Source organism: Dipodomys ordii, unplaced genomic scaffold (assembly GCF_000151885.1).
Source record: "Dipodomys ordii isolate 6190 unplaced genomic scaffold, Dord_2.0 Scaffold1, whole genome shotgun sequence".
Classification (NCBI taxonomy): Eukaryota; Metazoa; Chordata; class Mammalia; order Rodentia; family Heteromyidae; genus Dipodomys; species Dipodomys ordii.
In genome coordinates, this window is record NW_012267217.1 from 48,961,549 (window position 1) to 48,985,169 (window position 23,621).

The 23,621-nt window shown below is 38.6% G+C and overlaps 1 protein-coding gene across 2 annotated transcripts in view; it reads left to right on the plus strand.

The window, feature by feature from the left end:
* The window catches only part of Vwc2l (von Willebrand factor C domain containing protein 2-like), a 146,932-nt gene extending 123,826 nt beyond the window's left edge, over positions 1-23,106 (plus strand). For both annotated transcript variants that reach the window (XM_013037779.1, XM_013037771.1), the window contains one exon: positions 22,686-23,106. In XM_013037779.1, coding sequence (XP_012893233.1) covers positions 22,686-22,834 — 149 coding nt within the window. In that variant the 3' untranslated portion in view covers positions 22,835-23,106. The remainder of the gene's footprint in view (positions 1-22,685) is intronic.
* Positions 23,107-23,621: the final 515 nt, after the last annotated feature.

A 23,621-nucleotide genomic window follows, 5' to 3' on the forward strand; every position in this document is an offset into this window, starting at 1 on the left:
ACTCTGAAGCTTGTTTTCCTAAAAATCATTTTAAGTGAATGTTAAGACCAGGGAATGCTGCAAACCCTAACCGTGGCTCAACGAGCAAGTTCTTACTGGCGGTTGCCATGTGTGTGTGTGATTCTATGTCAAAGCCAAGTGTCATCGAAGGAACTTCAAGGAGGTTCTTCTTAACACAAGAGGCAAAAATCTACTTTGCAGAATGTTGTTGGGAGAAATGCTACAGTTATTTAGTGAAGTCTTTTGCAATGTACTGATTACCTTTCTGGTATTCCAAGCATATTCTTGAAATGAACATATGTACACAAACACTTTCTGTACCAGTGTCCATCATAAAGAGACAGGACGCATTACACAAAGACCTTAAGAGACAGGTGATAAGATCTGATTGCCTTTTGTTAATCAGGACATAGAATGTCATCATATGCCAAACTATGAGCTGGGCATTTAAGGAAATTCTAGGAAAGCAATAGAAAACACTTTCGATTCCATTCTAAAACCTTTAAAGTTTAGACCCTTCTTAAATCCTTGCATCAAACTTAAAATTCAGGATGATTCAAGGCATATAAGCAGAACAGAAATATACCAAATAGGTATATTTAGGTGCAGTCTATAGGTTGGTGAAAGTTCTCTATACGATATGGAACAAGGCAACTTACTGGACTGAAATTGTTGCAGATGACCTTTATATTACACTTGTTAACATCTATGTTACTGACATTGGTATAAGGCACCCCTTAAAAGAACGTTATAATAAATTTTTCTCATGAAAAAGACTGGCATCTGCATGCAAGTTATTTGAGAGAAGATCCAACAGAACAACACTGACTTGCTATTATCATAGAGCGAGACTCAGCAAAATTCCATCTAGCTTTATCCCCTGGTGACAGTATGTAATAATTGAAGTAATCTCAGTAATACATAATGCCATAGGTACCTGAAATTACAGAAATTCCATGGAAATCTGGTGAGAAAAATCACATTCCCTGAGTGCTTGTATTTGAGAGGAAAACAAATAGCCTTGCACAGATTTCATCAGTTTTTACTTAGTATGACTTCTCTCTCCTACTAACAGCTGGAAACAAATCATTTTGTCCTAAAGAAGCACTGTGGGTAGTGTACAGTAGACATTGAGGCAGATCTCCTTGACTAACACCACAAACACATGAAATTTTACCTTTAACTGCAGGTGTGACAGTTTTTATTTCTTCTCCTGGTTCTCTTCTTTTTTTTTAATTTATTTAGGTATCATACTATGTTCTACAAGGTAATGTGAATTCTGTGTTCTCAATTTGGAGACAATGCCAATGTTATTTCAGGCTTGTCATTAAGTCTACAGAAATCATCTGACTCATAGATATTTTACTCCCTGAGATTCTTCAACAGCAATAAACTAGCAGAACAATTAGTCACTCATGCTGCTCCATCCTCTCTATTGTCCGACTGGGACCACATGGCTTTTCATCTCTCCTCTGTCCTGGGTGTTCTTTCTACTGCTTGACAACACAAGGCTTACAGTTTACAAGCCTAAAACATTTACACATTTTTTCCTGTTTTGTGCTAGTCTAGGATCTGCGTGGGCATTAAAAAAAACTGCCTGTTGGCAGAGACGATGTACTTTTTGATTTCTGCAAATGAACAGTGCAAGCCAGGACTTACAATTCATAAATAAATTTCCATGTTTTCCCTGCAGGATATAAATACTCTAAAAGTCTGCCTACAAATTCAAATTTGAGCAGGGAACTCAAGCAAATCTAGTGGATTGAGGTACCATTCTGAGTGCGATGAAGCATCCCTGATTTTTTAGTAGACACAAAGCAGCTAAGGGCAAACCACAAATGTTTCTGTCAAATCCATCCCAATTGTTCATGTAGTCCATTGGTCAAGTGGCTTCTGTGAAAGTGTGCTTGTAATAAGAGCAACCATCTTGAGCCACGGTTAGGCTGGACAAAGCCTTACCTTTTTAAGAGCACTGCTAACAGCATTAGTGATCAATGCACATACACCTCTTAAAATCCACTGGGAAATTCTACTTTCTATCTATACATAACCTACCTTAACATCATCTACAAGTTGATTCAAGGGACCATTGTTTTGCCTTCCTATTGCTTGTTAAACAACCACAAATCCCATTGTTTGAATGAAGAGAATTTTATTTTTGGTACAGTTCTAGAAGTCAGTAATGTGAGATGAAAGGGTTAACAAGTCTGCTCCATTCATTCCAGAAGACTAGGGGTGAGGGAGACATTTTTCCTTACAGTTTCTAGTTTCTAAGCATTCCCTAAATTACTTGGCTCTTGATCCTTTACAGTTACCACTCGATCCTCTTGCATTTTTCCTACCAGTGACTCTGACCTCTTATCTCCTTCTGCTATAAACTCTTGTGATCACAATGGCTCACTTGAGTAATCCTTGGTTACATCCACATCACAAAATTCTTAGCTTAAGTACATGTGCAAACTCTGGCACCATGTAAAGTGATATATCCATAAGTTCCAGGACATGAGATACGGAACTCTTTGACAGGGCATTATTCAACCTACCACAGGCAAATATTCCAAAAAGGACATAAATACAACAGCTTTGCTTATTTACAGCATTATTTCTTATAGCATCAAAGAATCATGGATGGAAAGTTACCAATTCAACTGCTACAAACAGACTATAATAAGAACCTGGCCTAGTTGTGTACTGATATCACAAAAACCTGAGATCTGGATAGAATTATAGGATACATTTCTTTGTTCTCATTTTGATTCCTTCAGTAACCAACTCAATGTTTCTTCTATTGCCCCAGCTGGGTGTCTCTGCTAAGGCTCAGACAAAAACAGTGAATTGGATCAAAGGCCTTCTTAGGTCTCAGGGTCTCTCTATAAACTTTCTGGTGCAGATATGCAAATTTTTTAAATGCCTAACTCAGTGTTTAGAACTCAGTTGACTTGAAAACCTGCATGTGAAATGCAAGTGCTGCACAAATTCTCTTTATTACTCAAATGCTCCAGAAAATAAAATCCCTAGGGCTATGGTGTGCCATTTGGAATAAAAATGAGCATCAGATGAAAGCTTGGGTGTATCTAAAGGTCAGTGGAGTTTCTACCAGATGTTTTGCTTCCTCACAACAGATTTGGCCATGGGAGTGTCTTCTAGTTCCAATGGGGGGGGGGGTAGAGAATGTTTATATTAAATAATTAAATAACATAATTAAATAGCATAATTAAATGAATAAAAATAATTAAATAACACGTTTCTATTTCAACCTCAGCTCTTCCTTTAAGTTCAGAAACATCATCTCATATCCATTTTTTTATTTTCTAATTTCATTTTCATTTAACAGTCATTCCAAGAAGTGAAATATTTTGGTATATCTAAAATTGACCTCCTCACTCCCAAATCCCACAGGTTTTCACTTCCTCATTCTTGAACCTGTTTCTTTTTCCTCTTCCTCTTGGGAAGTACCATTACCCATCAACTATGAACCTATTCTTTGCCCAGTAAGCTACAACAAAATTTAGCAAGATAGTTTCCTCTTAGATTTTTTTAACCTCTTAAAGGGGACAAAACTATTAAATATTTTTAAAGGCAAATAATGTCATTAAGGAGGAGAAAAGCCCTTTGAAGTTCCAAAGTATAAAAAAATTACATTTGGAAAGAGGAATTGATATAGCACTCACAACATAATTCCAGTATACATTTTGGGGAAGGAGAGAAAGAGAGGGAGATAGAGAAAGGGAGGGAGGGATGGAGGGAGGGAGGGAGGGAGAAGGAGCTCTTGAGATTCAACTGGGTATCTCAGAAAGCTTGGCTGGGAGAAAAGCCCAGCATGCTTTGTGGTCTGACATGGAATACGTGTGTGGCTGTCCCCAAAGTAGAAGGCACACATTTAAATTGATCGAGGTTTGGGGGTTTTGCTAGACAACTGGGAATCAGCAAGAAAAAGGTTGAATTAATGAACCACAGAATCTAAGCTGGAAAGGGAAGTCAATAAAGATCAATAGGAAGTGATAGGTTGGATGGAAACAGCATCAATCATAATCATTGACAGACATGAAAGACACTACACTGTTGTAATACTGGATAATTGTCATCTAAGAGTCATAGCCTCTCTCCATCAGAATTTTTGTTTCCACATGTTTTCCAAATAACCCAGTGAACGCATTCACAATTGTGAAAGCTTTGCCTGGAAAATCCGAGGCTGCATACCAAGATAGCATTCCACTATTAAATCTGCCACAATTCTAGGTCTTTAAAATACAAAGAGGACTTGAAATCGGTCGGAGGTCTTTAAAAGATCAGAACAATGTTTTTTCTTCTTCATGAATGTCTTTTTAATTTTTTTATAATCATTTCCCATACATCACTTTTAAAATCATTGAGTTCTAGCTTCATCCTCACAATGACATAGAAATTGCCTTTGTCAACATCACCCAGAACCTGCTAAATTCAATGGATGCTTTCAAATCATTTATGCTACATATTATCCCTTATTAAAGCCTTTTCCTCCCTTCACTTCCATTACAGCATCTTACTCCTGTTTCTATAACCATTTATCTCCAACCCTTTCTCACGGCTCTGTTCCTTGGCTTGTGACTTAAAGGTCAATTCCCTGGAGTTTCATCCATACTCACCTTCCCAGTACTTGCTCTTTTCTCTAAAAACACATTGTCATAAAATCATTCATGACCAATATCCTGAAAATTTCTAAACTGATGCTTAAAGATTGACTATCCTCCCTTGAGATTTCAACCCTAACTCAACAACTACTTATAACTTGCTATTTATTAGAAGCCAAAGATTTTTTTTTAACTTACCACGTCTAGTGATGATTTTTGGACCTTCCTGTTATACTTAGTGTAACTAAGTGCCACTTGCTATCCAGTACATAAACAAGAAACACATTTTAGTTTCTTTCAAACCATTTGGATCTCCATTTACTATTTTCCACTTCTGTTTATCCATTCTAAGTCTCCCCAGCTCGTCTTCTCTTCCTTATTTCTCCTGCCTCCAGTTTAGTAGGAGTTTCCCTTAGGTTATCGCTGCCTGTGGTCTCACCAGCCCAAGTATCTTGCAGGGGTAGTTTGGCTAAGGTATAAATATAACTATAAAAACCCTTGGTGCCTCTCCAAGCCTCATTCCTCCCTTCAGGAAAGCTTACAAGGACTAGAGAATCTGCATCTTCTTAGTTCTCGACAATCTTGTTGAGACCCTAAGATAAACCTACATAGAATTTCTCCCATTCCTCCTTCCAGGAGACCCCGACTCTAACTTTGTTCATGTTGTTGATTCACACATACTCACCCCCACCACCATGATTCTGAACCAGTATCCTTTCTGTTCACCCCTCAGCAAGACTTTATTTCAAGCCTTCAAGGAAGGCTTCTTTTAGGTTTATTGGGTTCCATATATGTTGTACTCTTGTATCCTATCTAATTTTGTACTCACCTCTGTCTGGCAGAGAATAAGATTGAGAACTGAACATCTATCTTACTATTACTATTACTCTATCTCCAGTGTTTTGGAATCTCTGGCATATAAGAGGACTTCAATAATGACACTGGTAATAAATAAATATCCAGTTGTCATCTGTTTATTGGCAATTTCTGGGGACACAGAAGATCTGGAGGTATCTTGGTAGTAAGAGTGGCAATGTTTTCATTGAAGATTAACTGACTTTATTGCTTTACTTTCCATCCTCGCCTCTAAAGTCAAGCAAAACTCATTTGCCCAGACAAAATTAAGAGGAACATTTATATATTCCTACATATTCTATATTCCTATATATTCTATATTCCTATCAGAACTTACTCTACAATTTTACTTTATTTGTTTGTTAGTGCATGAAACTGTTTTCCTATTCTCAGAGAGCTCAGTGGGATCTTCCATAATATTCTACCATATAAAGTCTCAGTCCTTGAACTACCTAGAAGCAAATGTTGCCTAAAGTCCATTGATGTTTATGATACAAGGTGGGGATCCCAATTCATGATCTGAAGGACCATACAGAATGTATTCTGAGGAAAAAAATAGCACCTCTGAGTGTCTCCACACATTAGCAATGCAGAAAGTTCCCTTCAAAGTTCAGTTTTCGAGGTTTTTTTCTGCAGCAGTTCAAGCTTGGTCCAGACGGATGGGTTTTTTGTTTTTGTTTTTCTTTTTTTTTCTGGCTTAAATTGCATTGCGAACCTTAAGGAAAAGAATATAAACAGCTGGCAAATTTACAGCTTTTAAACAAAACTGCCTTAACTTGAGGGGATTCCCTTAATATTGCTACTTAGATTTTTTTCACTTTTTGAGAACTTCTCTATTTCACAAGATTTCAGGAACATGAAGTGTCACAGGTACTGCTTCCAAAAAAAACCCCACAATACCTTTCTAACATAAATCCTTTATATATCAGGTATCACAGCCAAAAAAGAATAGGAGCTTAGATAATGTTATTCCGTTTCCATTAGCATTTTAATTCTGTCAGCAAAACTAGCATATTACAATCTGTGCCCAGGAATCCATACCCAGGAAGACTTCCAATAAATACACACAATGTAGTGATCTCCAAAATCAATGGCTTCGCTTTTCTTTTTCTTCAGTTTAACCCTTTAGTCTGTAATTGTCATTCACTCTCTAGTTAATATCTCTCAGTCCATTGTTCTGGCCATTACAAGTGCCTGCCAGACTCCATGCTGGGATAAAAGCTAATGCTTGGAGAGATCCACTATATACTAATAATTCTCAACACTTCATATACATTAATGCACTTAATACAACAATCCTATTGTCAGGAGGTGTCTTGCCTGAGTTTACACTGCAATTAAATGCTGACTATCTGCCTGGAGCACTCTTCCACAATATTGTTGAGCTCTGTGGGGAAAGATCACACAAGCAATCAAATTGCTACCGCTATAAATTGTAGTCACTTTCCTCCCTTGGACTGTCAACCTTGCCCAACAATTTCATTTACCTCCCCAGCTAGCTTTTATTTTCTCCCCAGTGACTGTTTCAACCTTTTCCTGTCTCCTCTTTTCTTTCCATTCTCAGCAGAAGCACACTCCTCATGCTTCCCAGAGAAAATGTAAATTGTCAGACAGAAACTTTCAGCTGTGATGTGGGAAGACAATCTCAATGGTCTAATAGCACAGAATTCTACACCCATTTCCTTCCTCCAGGAAGGAAATTACCAATTATCCTCCTGCCCCTTCTTATTTCATATTCAAGTTCCCCATGATTCTCTCCCACCCCGCATATAACATGTTTCTCCCTCTTTCATAATTTCTCCTGGCTTGTTTTCATTCCTACAGCCTTACTTCCCAACCATTCCTCAGCCTTCTCCAAACTCAAAGACATTGCTCTTGTCAACGTGACTGAACGTGACTGATCCATTACTTCTGTCACCATCCCAGCTTCTTCATAGCTGACAGTTACCCTTTCCACCAGACCAAAAACACCTTCTTTATTCATTGCTCTGATACCATGTGTTCCTATTGCTATTTTTCCCTTCCTCTTTGGACTGTCTTTTCAGACATCTAAGTAGGACCTCGGTACTGTGTACTATCATAAGGGATAGTGCTGTGCTAGGTCCTCTTCTTTGCATCTACCAGATGCTTCAGAGAAGTCTCACTTCTCCTCTGGCCTCAATGAACATTCATTTGTCAGACTCCCACTTCTCCATGTCCAATTCAATCATTTCTGGTCCCCTGTTCAACTCTGCATGGATGATTCCTGCCTTCATCAACTCTAAATTTCTAACATTAATAGGATTCATGTTTCCCTACATCCTGCTCCTTCAGCAGTGTTCCTGTATTTGCTCAAATCAGAAGCATCTACCTTATTCCACGGTCCTTGTCCCTCACTAACATGACAGAATAGAGTCAAAATGATCCTCTCTCCTAATCATTGCTTACATCCATCCCCTTCCCTCCACTCCCCACCCTTGTCCAGCCCCTCATCTTTGACTCATGCAAGTACTGATTCAATCGGTCTACTTTGACCAATACAGACCTCATTACTACTTCAATTCATTATCTACACTGAAGCTGATCTACAGATGAACAGTTAAATCTGGTATGGTATGACTGATCTTTTAGCAATCCCAAAACCCTGGGTATGGGTCTTTAAAAGCATTCAAATTGTCCTCTATTTGTTTCTTCTTTTGTTTTGTTTCCCTTGCTCTAGTCTACTTCATGGTGCCACCAATATTCCCCAATGCCCTAAGCCTTCACTGCACTTAGAAGCTGTTCACGGGTGGCTCCTTTGCCTAAGGCTTTTCATCTCCCTGACATCCCCCATTATGACACATCACATCCTCAGGGCTCCCAGGCTAGATTAAATGCCTTCAGCACATGGACTCTATTCTACTCATTATAAATTTTATCCCATTGTTACTCATTTTCAGTTTCTAGTTTTACTACATCCATATAGAAAGAAAATCTGTTTCCTCTACATTCTATTTCTAGACAATGGCTGGTGCATGGCAGGTAATTAATGTTTGTTTGTAGAATTGAAAATTATCTATGTTGGAAATGATCTGTACAATTTGGGGAGAGAGTTAGGGGAGGGAAAATGGGAGAAGAACAAGGGAGGGAGCAACAATGTTTGACAAGAAATGTACTCATAACCTCACATGCAACTGTAACCCCTCTGTATAGCACCTTGATGATAAAATTATTTTTAAAAAGAATTTTAAATTATCATTCCAAGTACTAAATTAACTATATGAATTACATATAGTTTGTGAACTCCTACTTATACTAGTCTTGTCAACATTTTTGATTCACAGTTATGAGCTGGTTACAGGCTCTGTTAGTAATGCATTAAAGAAAATGCCACTGTGTTACTGATTTTCTCCGTGGGCATATCTAACAATGCATTTCTATCCAACCCCTGGAAATGTCAACAGGGTCTCTGGATCTTTGGCGATATGTTTCCATATCAAAATAATCTACCCATTATCTTTTTTTCTTTATCTTTTTAAAGGTTAAGGCATTTTGTATCTTTGAACATGATAAAGTTTTCTGTTTCATCTTCATTATGAAATGTGTTGTGTATTCATGTGTGCATGTGTGTGTGTGTGCACATACCCACTTTATTGACAAGCATAATTCACATACCAAGCCCAACTCTCCCTCAAAAGGACATGGGTTCCATTCTCATATGTTCATTCAAGCAAGGGATTCTGAGGAAATGGAAAACAATGTAATTTTTCATCTATGAACTAGGCAGCTTTCAAAGACGATCCTAAATTAATTGCAAGAAGTAAGTTTGTTGCTAAAGAAATTTTATTTTCTAGGTGAAAGGGAAAGCTGAGAAATGCAATCTTTTTATAACCTGTTTCAACCCAAAAGACAAATATGTACTATTTTCTTTCCAATGATAACTGACTTGTTGTTTTTTTCTTCCAAAAATGGGGTCATTAAACCATCCAGAGTGGTTCCAAATGTCACATTCACACATGACTTTTTGATTTGCAGGCTGTCATACAGGTAAAAATCACACTTATTGAAGAAACACAATAATGACAGCTCAGCGTCTGATACTGAAACTTGAAAGTAATTGAACCATTTAACCACCATTTACTTTCTCAGAATTTCTCCTCAGAAATGACCCTTTCCCCAAAGCCCAGGCTCTTGGAGATGCTGAATGTATTGTTTTTCTGGATAAGCTATGTGTAGAGTGAAGCTTCTTCCAAAACTGACACTGATGATATAATCTTCTTGGTTCCCCATATTAATATTATGGTTTTTATACAGACTCTGCCATATCTTCACACAATGGCTTCCATTTAAGAATCGTCTAGAATGTCACACAATTTGAAGGACCCCATACCCAGAGTGTATGATTTAGTATCAGATAGGCTATCCCCAGGAAGATTGAGGCAGTTGATCAAGGACCCACATTTGCTTTGAAAGGGGACAAAGAAGTAGTGGAACAAAGAGGGAGAACAAATGCAGCAGTGATACTCACTAGGCTCTATATTGAAAATGAACTATGCAACTCCTGGATGGGCATTGGAGGGAGAAATTTAGAGAGAGCAAGGGAAGGGGTGATACTATTAAAAAAGAAATGTACTTTTTTGTACATTTTTTATTGTAAAAATACTGTACAGAGGGGTTACAGTTACATGAGCAAGGTAATGAGTACATTGCCTATCGAGCATTGTTGCCACCTCCTTTTTTATCTGACTTTTTTATCTGACGTATATAACCATAACCCCTCTATATATTATCTTTGCAATAACAATAAATGAATTTTAAAAAAAGAAAATCCCATTTGAAAGGTAGTCTTTTCCCAATAACTTATACCATTCCTTTCCAGCAAATTATGTAAAAAATTGACTGTCATCTCATTCTCCCAGTTTTTCTACTCGCAATGTTTAAAAAGTGAAAATATAAAGTTAATTGTAATATAATAGCTTCCTGAACCCAATAGATCCAAAATAATTTTCATTCAATATGCAATCAATATAAAAATATTAGTGAACCATATTACCATCTTTTTTTCCTGATGTTCAAGAGATACATGTGAAATCTCATTTCATAGACTTAACAGCAGATGATACCTTGGATTGTCCATATTTCAAATGTTCCAGTACTATACATACCTAGTGTCTGTCTATTGCAATAGAAAATGTAGTCCTAAAAGCTCAGAGGCAAGCAAACTGGTGTTGAAGCTCACTTGTTTTGTCTCTCATGGTGACTGTCTTCACCATGCATTCTCATTTCTACCATATGCCAGACTCATTATCAACTTAATAGCAAATATTAATGACACAAAGGGACCCATAAATACATCATTAAGCATACACATTGGTGTGTATGTGTGTGTGTGTGAGTATGTGTGAGTGTGTGCCTTGGGGCCTCAAGTCAGGGCCCACTCAGGGCCTAAGTACTGTTCTGAGCTTTTGTCCTCAAAGCTATGCTCTACCACTTGAACCACAGTTCTACTTCTGGCTTTTTAATGGTTAGAGCTAAGAGTGTCACAGACTTTCCTGCCTGGGTTGGCTTTGAACTGTGATCCTCAGATCTCAGCCTCCTGAATAGCTGGGATCACAGATGTGGGCCACTGACAACAACTCAAATAGATTTTTTAAATTATGTTGAGATTGATTTCTCTTTTTCATAATTATGATTTTATTATTTGTAACTTGGGCTTTTTATTTTATTGTAAAGATGCTGTACAGAGGGGTTACAGTTACATGAGTAAGGCAATGAGTACATAACTTCTCAATCTCTTCCCTTATTGTTGTCCCACCATCCCTTCCCTCCTCCACATCCCCTCCCTGACTTTCCATACTCCCCCTCCCAAAGTTGAAAAGTTTGTTTCCAATATACTGTCTTGTGGTTATCATTGTTGCAATGGGTCATCCTATGTCCTTGTTTCAGTGGTTTGTTATTCCCCTTGCCCTCCCCAGATTAGACAAATGTATATACAAGATGCAGTGTACCAAAATCAAGTACAGTGACAACAGGACACTAAGCTAAATATAAATTTGTTACAGTGCTTTACTTTAGTGAAGATTTGTTTAATTTAGTTGTTCTTCAGCTCCTTTATTCTATTCATCTCCTCCCTCACCACCAACTCCTTCCCCTAGTAAGATAATCTATGCTAAGAACACAGAATTTGTACTTCGTTATTTTCCCTGCACCCTCCTCTAATCCTGTGCAAACACACACTGGGGAGCTTGTTTGTCTACATTTGTTTTATTAAAATAGGATCATATTATACACACTTCTCTGCATAATTGCTTTTTTATTCAATAATAACTCATGAAAATCGCAAGTCAGCTGCAAGTCAGCTGTAAGTTGTAAATCATTCTTTTTCATGGCTGCTGAGAAATCCATGGAGTGGGGAGAGGGTACCAAAATTTATGCAATATTCCTGTTATTGGTGAGAAGTCACATGTCATCTTGCTTTTTAAGTGCTAAGGAAAAAATTGAGAAATCACTTTATACAGGGTGATTCATGAGGGAAAATATATATTTCATCTGTATATTCAAATATATGCACACAAATGTATTTATATTATAAATATGTATTCTAAACTTAATATAATACATATATGTATAATTATAACATAAGTTTATAAATATTATTCATATGTGTACCCAATACATATGTGTGTATAACATATACATGTGTGTACATGCATGTGTATATGTGTATATGCATGTGTGCATATGTTGCCTACTCTTTCTTCATTTAGTTTTCAATCCCACTTTTACTCTTGAAGTTAGGCTTTTTTCTACATAGATCAGCCCTTTCTAATGAATTGAAGCACCTACTATTAGCCTCAGAAATCCATCTTCAGGCACTTGCTTGGTTGGCAAAGGGTTCAGGTCAATGTATCTTCCCCTAACCCTCCCCGGAGATGTACTATTCAATCATTTTCTTTATTCCTCTGGTTTCCTTGTGAGCAGTAAGAAAGCCTGGGGAAAATCCACAACTTTATTGCTGTGTAACCACTTGATTTTTTTTAAATCACTGAGGCTGGGAAGATGCAGTGGTAGAGTGCTTGCCTCGCATGCATGAGGCCCTGGGTTCTATTCCTCAGCACCACATAAACAGAAAAAGCCAGAAGTGGGGCTATGGCTCAAGTGGTAGAGTGCTAGCCTTGAGCCGAAGAGCTGAGGGACAGCACCCAGGCCTGGAGTTCAAGCCCCACAACCGACAAAAAAAAAAATCACTGACAGAAGTAAGATAAATTTCTTCATTTCTGTCTTAATTTTTTTAAAAAACACATTTGATTAACAATTAAAGGATCTAGATTCTAAAACTTACCCAATCGTACAGATTGTAACTCAGGTAACAGCCATAGTTAGAAATGATAAATTACAATATTTATTCTGCTTTACTATATGATAAACATTGTTCTAAATGTGTTCTATATGCTAATTCACTTTCCCTTGAAAACTTCAAAAAGGTTGTAATAATGTTATTATGTGACTGAGGACCTGGAGTTCACCCAGCCAACAAATAGCAAGAGAAGACTGAGAATGTGCACCATCTGACTCCAGGCTGTGCTCAGTTCACCTGACTGCTGTCTCTTTGTCATCTGTCAAATGGGTATAATATATCAACTCTGATTACCTTTAGGAATTCTGAGAAGAGATAGGATAATGATCTGAAAGTCCATCCAAAGTACTATCAAAGTGGGGCATACTTATTGTGGCATGGAACCTTGACTAAGATATTCTATTATTCAAAGCAAAAAAAAAAAAAAAAACACTAAGCAGATCTCAAACCAAGCCATTTCCAACTATCCACCAAAGGTGAAAGTGGACAGATACAGCCTACTAAGGTAGAACTTGAATGTTGCCTGATTCTCAGAGCCTGCTGATTTGCTTGAAATTAGAAAAAGAGTGCCCAACCTTTATCTCTATATTGTAGCATGACCGTGTCATTCCTCCCCTGGCTTTAGCCCTTGCTTGCATTTTCCTTAATTGGAACACCAAGCTATAAATCTCACATACTTAAGGGCCAGCAAAGTCTCTGGAGCTCTCAGACTGAAATTTGTGTGGGAGTTCAGCAATATTGAATTTTCAAATAAAATGATTAACAGTCACCTTCAGGGCAACCTCAGAGAAAACAATTCTTCCTGAATCATGCCATCTTAATCTAAGGAAGCTTTTTGTTTTGAGGTATAATAAAAAAAGGTTCAAAAGTAACATAGGGATGAGTGACTGAAATTCAGTAGAGAGAAACACTCTGTTCTCTAGTTGGGACAGGGCCAGGGTAAGGGGTGGGGAGGCACACTGGCAATCAGAATCTAATCACTATTCCCTGTCCAGACCTAGGAAGGCCCATCATAACACACCACTGGGAAGTTACTGAACATTCAGTTCCATTTTTAACCGCAATCATCACTAATTACTTGTTTTATTAGAAACATCTTTTCCAAAATTTTCAATAATTGAAAAATGGGTATACCTGGTCAGAAAGCCTATTGCTTGTCTGTAGCACTGTAACATCTATCAGACTTCATGAAGCAGAGAATTAAAATCAGTTAAAAGGAAGGACATAATCCAATCCAATTCAATCATGAACAGAAGCCTGCAAGCCTGCTATTTGCTGAAACAATGATGTCAAAGCTCTGCCAACTAAATATAGGATGTTTATGGCAGGAATCTGCCTCATTTGTGCAGCAGAAGCATCATTTAGAACTAATTTCTGAAAGATAACAAGTGTCAATACTAAAATTTCAAAGCAAACCCAGAGACTGGAATCCTCCAAAGAGGAATATTAAACAACATGAAGTTGTTGTTTGAAGGAAGATTTTTCAGGTTTGTCATACAAATTTGCAATCCTAAAGTGCCTATGAAGTGGTCGTGACCAGCTTGGCTTTCCTAGTCTCTAGAAACAGAGAGCATGGCTGCTGATGAGAAACAAGAAGAGAGCCTCTATTGAAGGGTCTTTGTGCCAACCCATCTACCTTCCATAGTGATGACTAGAATCAGTTCTAAATGTTTCCTGGGAAGAAAATCCTGCTGTGTGGTTACTGTGGAGAACTTGTAGTGGCTCTTTGAGGGGCCATTTCTCTACCCCATATAAGAATTTTGGAGCCAGACCTTCCCCTTTCCTCTCATATACTTAAACATTCATCCTTTTACATATACCTAAACACATACACACACACACACAGACACACACACACACACACACACACACACATACACAAACACACAAGCACACACAAGTAATTTAGCTATCCTAGTGGTTAGTTACTAACTATGACTACTACTACTACTACTTTTACCACTATTACTACTGCAACCAGGTGCTATACAAACTTGTAAGAAACAAAAAAAAATAGCTCCTCTGTGCCAAAAGATTGCTTCCTAGGATGGAGCATGAAGAAATGGCTCTGTATCTACAACCTTAATTTCATATTAGCTCTGTGACTGGGTATGTCACTTGGTATTTCTATGTTTATAGTCTTAGCTAAACAGATACAGAAAATAATAGTTGATCTGAGGATAAATAAATCATACATAAAGCCATCTTGACAAGGAAGTAAAACCCAGTGTGGCTGTTGACATCTGCCATCCCATCATTTAGAGGCTCAAGGAGGAGAATCATAAGTGCAGAATTTACCTGAGGTATACAGGAGAATTCGACAAAAAAAATGAAAGAATGAGTGAATGAAAGAAAGAGGGAAGTAAAGAGAGAGATAAAAGCAAGCAAGAAAGAAGAAAGCAAGCAAGAAAGAATGGAACAAAGAAAGATGGAGAAAGAGGAAGGAAGGAGGGAAGGAGGGAAGGTGGGAAGGAAGGAAGGAAGGAAGGGAGGAAGGGAGGGAAGGAAGAGAGGGAAGGGGGGAGGGAGACACGAAAAGGAAAATGAGGTGGAAAGAAAATAGAAAAATATTTAAACTAATTAATTTAACTATTTAAACTATTTGACAATTTAACTAAATTGCATATGAGTGTTATTTACTGGGTCTGTATTTCGCCTTAGTTTCCCAAAAGAGAAACTGTAGATTCAGGAAAAGGAGAATATAAGATTGTGGCTAACATTTAGAATAAATAGTATCACTTTGACCACCTCCCATTCTATCCTCTTGGCCTAAGAAGTGAATAAATTACCTCTATACAGTGATTGGGAAAATTCCTTATCTATGAAGAAAGCCTCTTTCCTAGTAAAGCTACCAATGCCAGCAATTCACATTCCAGTCTTCCTTGTAGTTAGGGGGCACTTGACTAGGTTCTGTCTACCAGTCATAACCTCCAGCTGACTTTGAATTACAAGCCAATGACACTTAGAAGCACAGGTCCAGGCCTGTCTCGCCTCCATTCTGGCAAAGCTGGTAGGAATGGTAGCATGAAGACAGCATCCTAGCAACAGCATCGAGAAGCTCATGCAAGTGACACCTAGGGGCCCAACTGGTTTCTGTGTCCACAGTATGTCTTCACTAAGCCCATGTCAAATTCCGTTACCTCTAACATTGTCTGGCTGTTCCAGACAATGTCTGGATAGAACTTTCTTCAATAAGTGCCTTTTCTGTTTAAATTGTCTTGGATAGGTTTTGCTACTTGAAGTCGAAGATTTCTCCTCCTAAACCCCTATGGAACCCCAACTCAATGGTCTTCCAAGAAATCACCTCTATACTCCAGCTCTTTATCTTCTCCTTCTCCTTCTTCCAATAAAAATAAAATCCCATAGGATTTTATTAAAATTATTATTTATTAAAATCCTAAGGGATTTTATTTTCCCTAATCTAATCAAGTAATTCAAGTCAATGTGTTAATTGCTGAAAGTAATCTAACATTACACCAGCATTTTAGCAGAGACTTTAAATGCATCAAAGCAAAATGGAAAGAAATATGCTTCAGTTATCAATACCCAAGTACCAGGGCCGGTGAGGGTCTAATCTTTGTCTGCACTTGCAGAAGTCCTGTATCCACTGGAGTGGATTCTCACCTCCATTCCATCGTAGGTGCTAAGCAGACCAGTCACACTAGTAGTCATAGTAACCATACAATGAATTGGCAGTTTATCAAATCAGTGTCTACACCATGGTAATACACACACACACAACACACACACACACACACACACACACACACACACACACCATCATAAAATACTTCCCATTATGTTCAAATGGAAACCAAAATATTTAACACAACCAAGAAAGCCCAGGGTCTTGATCCCTAACTTAACCATATACTCATAAATACTTAGTAACTGGTAGGACAATGGGGAGCAAATGGAGCTGGAATAGAGGTTTGAAGCTCTGACTTGTAGTATATTTGATTTGGGAGGCATCAATATTGTCATCATGTCTTATTATTTTAAATTACTAAATTCATCAAGTGTGATTATAAAGTTCTAAATCACTGAAGAATATGCCCTTTTAAATTAACATATCACCACCACAATTTGTTTGCACGGCGACTTCAGCGACTCTCTACTCCAACCCCACTGGTGTTTCCCGTTTTCTCTGCAATCACCTGCATTTCCAACTACGCTCAGTAATTCTCCCCCCTCTGGACAGCACGCTGAACAAGGCCAGGTTCTCTGCTAACACCCTCTGTGTACTTCTCTTGTCCCGCACTTATTTCAGGTTACATACAAATTCTTAATTCTCTCATATGATAGTCAACATTGCACGGAAACACAAATCTAAAAGAAGTATATTCAGAGTGACTATGAATTTGTTTAACCACACAGCTTTTATGTACTTTTAGGAGGGAAGTTTCAGGACCTATCAAGAAATTTTAAAAAGCACTTCAGTGGCTGAGTGAATCTGCTTGGTTCTTACAACCACAAATGGGATACAGATGTTCAGTCTTCTAGTATTTTCTGGATTGCTGGAGCTGGAGGAAATTGTTCCAGATGCCCTTCTTCTGATCACTAGAATGTCTATGCAAGTGCCTGAAGGAAGTTGAGGCAGAAAGACAGAAAGACATGCTACTACTGAGAAGACAGAGTCCTCTGGCTCACCACTGCCACCTCTCCCAAGAAATGCTGCTCTTTTATATTTGATGGATTACTCTTCCTTATAATATTTACTTTGAGTGATTCTGACTATTAAAAAGTTTTTATTCTACCGTTGGCGCTTAGAGAAGTGCATAATCATAGGGGAATCACTTATTTTATTCATCGAGTATCCATGCCTTCCCGTCTTTTCTCCCAATACAATATTGTATTTCCAATTTTACAGCATTAAATAAATGAATCCTCACTGAGGCTAGAACATATGTGCCCCTATTTATACTTAGGTTGCAAAGGGTGCCTATAGCCACAAGATAACCAGTCATAGAACCACAACTTAAAATAGTTTAAATTATCACATAGGCCACTTTCATTATGCTTCTCAAATGGTCCACACCCAACACCAGTGAGACGTTCGTAGCTATCTTAAGCAAAGTCCCTCTGCCTATGCATTTTCTCCATGGGAAATTCTATTCTCTTATAAATAAACTACGAATTCTGGAGGCTCTATGAATGTACAGTGTAAGGCAGGTAAATATATAAAACGCTATGGAAAACATCTAACTTGTTGCTCGTCCTATCATATCTCTTACCTCACTATGTACCCCCAACACCAGAAACTAGCTCAGCTTCTCAATGTTGATCAGAAACCCATGACCTGACCAAAGAATCCTTCCTCATTGGCTAACAAAATTAGAAGCCTCCTGTAGGTTGCAGAGAATTGAATTCATAATGGGGTGATGCCAACACATCTAGTGATTTTGACTATTATTTTCTATCTGTGAAGCTCAAGCTCCTGAGGGAAGGAATAAATGCCTCTCTGTAGGTTATTGCAAAGACCAAATGAGATGAAGTCCTGGCTTAAAGTATTTAATAAATAATCATAGTGTTTTTCCATCTTTAGCGAGTATTTCTACTATGTCTACAATATCTGGAGTAGGCCTGACATAGAGAAGGTCTGATCTCTAGCTACAGTAAAGAAGTTTGCTTCCAACACATAACTTGCTAGTTCGTTCTATTTCATTCTGTTAAACAAATATATTGAGTTCTTAATATCTGACAGATACAGCATTAGGTCTGGACAATAAGAAGTGAACAAATACTCAGTTCCTCTCCTTAAAGAATAGATTAGTTTTTCTCAAAACTCTCCAAGAGAATAGCTCACCACATGGTTGGCAAGTACCATATTCAATTCTCACTTCTGTAAAGAATGTATGGGTGTGCATGTGTATGGGTGCACATGCATGTGTTCAAGGAGAATTAATGCGTCATTTCCATTTCCTCTTATTCCAGACCCCAGAAGAAATAGTGCACAGTTGCTTGCCATTTGTCACGTCATATGCCTCCCTTCTCTGAGCATTATTGGGTTGTTCCCCTATCTTCTCTTTCTAGATTAAATAATTCCTTTTTTTCAGAGGTCCTATTAGCCAGCCTCAGCTTCATCATTTTCATTGCTCCCCTCTGGAGTTTCTCCAAGTCCTCTCCATTAAAATATGTGGCTTTGCCTCTCAGTTCACGCTTCTAAGCAATTTACCCCTTCACACAGACCAAGACAAAAGCGCCAACTCCCACCCCATCTAAACAAAGATGGTAAGAAATCGTGAGGGTAGATTTTCTACACATAGAACACTCCTGTGCTCAAAGCAAATTAGCATTTACTGACACCCCTATTCAGCAGGAAGGACTAAAACCAGAACAGTTCTTAAATAGTGCCAACCATTCCACTTACAATTATCTCAATTACTTCTAAGTAGGTAAAACTATTAACAGCAAACTTGAGACTTGCTGTAGTCACACCCGAGATTCTCAGAAGTGCACCAATAAAACCACTGTACTACTAAAGTTAACAAGATCAAACAAAGCATTCTGTAAAATACTCCTGGGTCAGCAGGTTGACAGTTGAGAGCTCACTATGTTATTTATAAGGCAGTGCATTTGGTCAGTTTTGGCACATGCAAAAGGGTCTTTCTTGTGGTCTATACATCAACGTAATTAATATTTCTTGGGCTGCATGTGCAGCAAATTCTACATGACTCTCAAGAAATGATGGATAGAGGTTAATCAAATATAGACACATCATAGCATGCTACCAACATATGCACACTGGGACAACTGTGAAAAGCAGAGCTCAAGTAAAATTGCCCTTCAAGACAATCCCAGAGACTTTTAAGAAAGCTCTTCTCATACACTCTTCCTAACCTATTTCTCTTATTGTGCTGAAGATACTTGCAGCCTCAGATGAACAAGAAACGTATGTGTGCACAGTGCGCGTGCACGCACCCCCCCCCCCCCCCCCCCCCCCCCCCACACACACACACACACACACTTCCAAACGTAAATTAATAAATTTCCAAATCCTATCTAGAAGCTGTCAACATTTTGCTGGGAAATATTCTCCGTTTCATAGATTTCTTGATTCCAAACTCATTACTGAGGGGAAAAATGTTTTTTTCCCCCATCTGGAAAAACTAAAAGTAGAATTAGGGTGAAAAGACTTGGTTAGGTGTGTGGATGAGGAAGCCACTTTTCTTCTCAAAGCTAACCTCAGGCAGACAGGTGGCAGGCAGATTTTGTTACATTTCTGAAACTACCTTGGCATCAGCAAAACCCGATTTGGTCTGGAACTAGATAGGCTGAGACACATCTGTCCACAACAGGCACCGGAGAACCAGCTGCATTCTGGGAAAGCCTCCTTGCCAAGTTCTTAGCAGACTCCCTCAGCTCTGAGTGCCAAATAAATTCATGGTTTGGTGTTAAATTGTCTCAGCTTCAATCAAAAAGACCATGTGGTTTATCAAGCAATGACTTAAAGCCCCAGATATATGGAATTAACATTGTTTCCATAAACAGTCCACACTTTGGCCAAGAACTTATCATGGTAGTGTCAGAACAAGAAAGGCCCTCCTAGATGAAGGCAACTCACCACAGCTGTTTAATCATCAAAGCTGACCCAGTATATTCCCCATACTTCTGATGATCTTCCATGCTTAGGCACATGCCCCATATACTGTGTAAGAAAGGTAAGTGACAGGATGATACAGAAACACAAATATGATAAATGCATGCACGGTTGGTGTCTGGGAGTTCTGAAATAATGGACTCCTATAGTGTTTATAATAGTTCTGTGTTGATAAGTGTCTGTTGTAACTCGGTTTTTATCAAAGTAAGCCTACAATGATAAACTAACTACAAACAGCCTCTGATTTCATTAATTTGGTGGTAATGGCAATGTCATAAATACTCATCAACCAGTAAAGAAGTGAAAGTTGGTTACCAGTGTTGACATATGTGGTCACGTTACCATGTAGTGCCTATGCTTACTGGCCGGGAATGCTGGGTTAATAAGTCATTAGTAGACACTGTATAATGCTCCCTCTCTTTACCAAATTGTGTACTTTGAAGATTCATATGGAATTATTCTGAAGAGCAGCAAACGTGGACCACTCTACTATCCTCCATTGTATCTTGGGGAAAAATGTTTATTCTATTTGCACTTGCAAGTGACTATCAACCAATACTAAACTTTGGTGAACCCCTATGGGAAGAGATAAAATAAAATATATAATTAGGTAAATTAAGATAAAGGATAAAGAGAGACAAGAAGTATAAATGTAAGATTTGTCAGTTTTTTAAACATTCATCTTAAATGAAGAGGTGACATTTCAGTAAAGTTTTTTATACTTGAAAAAGTAAAATAAAATTACTGTTCATTTCTAAAACCCAACCATTTGGACCATTCTTTGTTGTTGCTATTGTTATTGTTTGGTTTTTGTTTTTTTTGTGCTGGTTCTGGGGCTTGAACTCAGGGACTGGGCACTATCTTTGAGTTTTGTGCTCAAGGCTAGTGCTCTATCACTTGAGCTATAGTTTCCACATTTTTCGCAGACTATCGTGCCTGAGATGACTTTGAACTTCAATAATCAGATCTCAGTCTCCTGACTCACTAGAAGTACAGGCATGAGCTACCAGCACCCAGAAACTTTTTGGGTCAGTCTTTAAAAAAAATTTTTTTAATCTAGCAGATTAAAAGAACTCTACTTATAAGAATCAAGTGAGCTTCCAACAAAGCTTATCTGGAGACATGAATAAATCATCTAGTCATGAATTATTCATTGTTATCAAGAAACAAGCTGGGGATTCCAGGAACTATACTTGGGAGGTGTTGAATTCATTGCCCCACACTCGCCACATGAAGGGAGATCAGCCTCTAGGATTGCCACATGTTGGAGAGCATGCCAGGCCTCCATGTGCGTTTCAGAGGACACTGGCAGCCTTCACCCAGAGGACAAAACAGGCAAAGCTTAATCCAGAGAACCTTTAGAAAAGTGCATGGACTCAGTAAGCAGAAATGCTCTCCTTTTCCTCTCTCTCTGCCTGTCACTCTCTTTCTCTCTTTCTTTCTTTGTCATCCCTATAAATCTATAAGTAAACACGCTAGATGGTATAAAAGCAGTTCCCGATGAATTAACTGAATTATAATAGACACCATGGAGAGCTTAAATCATGCACATGTTTAGAAAGACTGTCAAAACCCAACAAAATAAGCACCAAGAAAACCAAGAAATGGGAACTTTCAAGGGGGAGCAGGGTTAAGGGGAAAGGGGAAGACAATGAAGCGGGGAGGAGGGGAAGAGTACAGTCAGGAATTCATTGTAGGGGCTGGGAAGGTGGCTCAGTGGTAGAGCGCTTGCCTTGCATGCATGAGGCCCTGGGTTTGATTCCTCAGCACCGCATAAGCAGAAAAAGCTAGAAGTGGCGCTGTGGCTCAAGTGGTAGAGCGCTAGCCTTGAGCTGAAGTGGTGAGGGACAGCGCCCAGGCCCAGAGTTCAAGCCCCACAAGCAACAAAAAAATAAAATAAATAAAGATCAATTTTTAAAAATTCACTGTATAGACCACAAAACTGAGAAATGTAAGGGAAGGAGTGGGTCAAAGGGGAATGAGACCAAGATGCATTGTATTCATATATTACTTTGTTAAATGACATTTCCCCTGTACAACTACTTAAAGATCATGTTTAATGTACTAAAAAGAGTCCCTGATATACATGGAAAATATGAGTTGGGTGCAGAAGACAGCAGTGGTGAAAGATACAATTGGGAGAGGATGGCTAGATGATTCTAAGACAATTCTTTAGCATGGTCTGATCTGCTCATTCGTGGCTTGGGGTGGGTGGGATGGGGTTGTGTTGAGGGGAGAAGGGCCGGGGAGGGAAGAGTGGGGGACTCTCAGATTGAATCAACTAATCAATGTGTGTGTATTCTAGGTCCCAACTGCTTTGCAGGAACTACAATAATTCCGGCTGGCATTGAAGTGAAAGTGGACGAATGCAACATCTGTCACTGTCACAACGGAGACTGGTGGAAGCCTGCTCAGTGCTCAAAGCGCGAATGCCAAGGCAAGCAGACTGTGTAGGACAAATTCCCGAGCAATGACAGAGTTCTTAGGAGAGGACACTGTGGCATCCACACCGCACATGTTGAACACAACACAACACAAACAAACCAATTCCTGCCAGCTACCACAGGGTCACCAGCAAAACCTTTTAGGGTTGACAAAAGTGAATATTTTACCAAGGGGAGATATCTCCCCTTCCCTCTTGCTATATAAAATATCTATAGTATATGGCTATCCAAACCGCTTTTGTAATTACCAATGCTTGGTGGTGACTTGATGACCAGATTTCTGGAATGAAAAGAAAGAAATAGCCTTGCCTAGGCTCCTTCTGTGGTGATGCCTTTGACCTGCCAGCTCACTGTCCCCTGATCGACTCCATTTTTACTCTTCTGTGCATCCTACATGTCATTCCCTCTTTCCCCGCCCTGTAGTATTTTACTTTTCACCTTTAGAGTCTAAAGGGCCAGATCTGACTGCACATTAAAGTCTTGGGTTGTATCAAAAAAAAAAAAAGATTTAATAAAGCAATGTCAAGGGAAAGGATTCTTCCAGAACAAGAAGACACAAGTACATTCCACCAATTCATTCCCTGAAGTGAATGCCACATTCTATGAGCTGAGAAATAAGGGCAGACACATAGACCGACCCTGGGCCAGTCAGGGTGGGGAACTGACACTTTGTGCTTTAGAGGTGGAAGCTCACAATCTGATTCTTACAAACCATGCTTTTCATATACAAAACTTTGAAACTGCCAATCCAAAACAGTTAGGTAAAGAACATCATGAGCTTGACAAAAAACAAAACA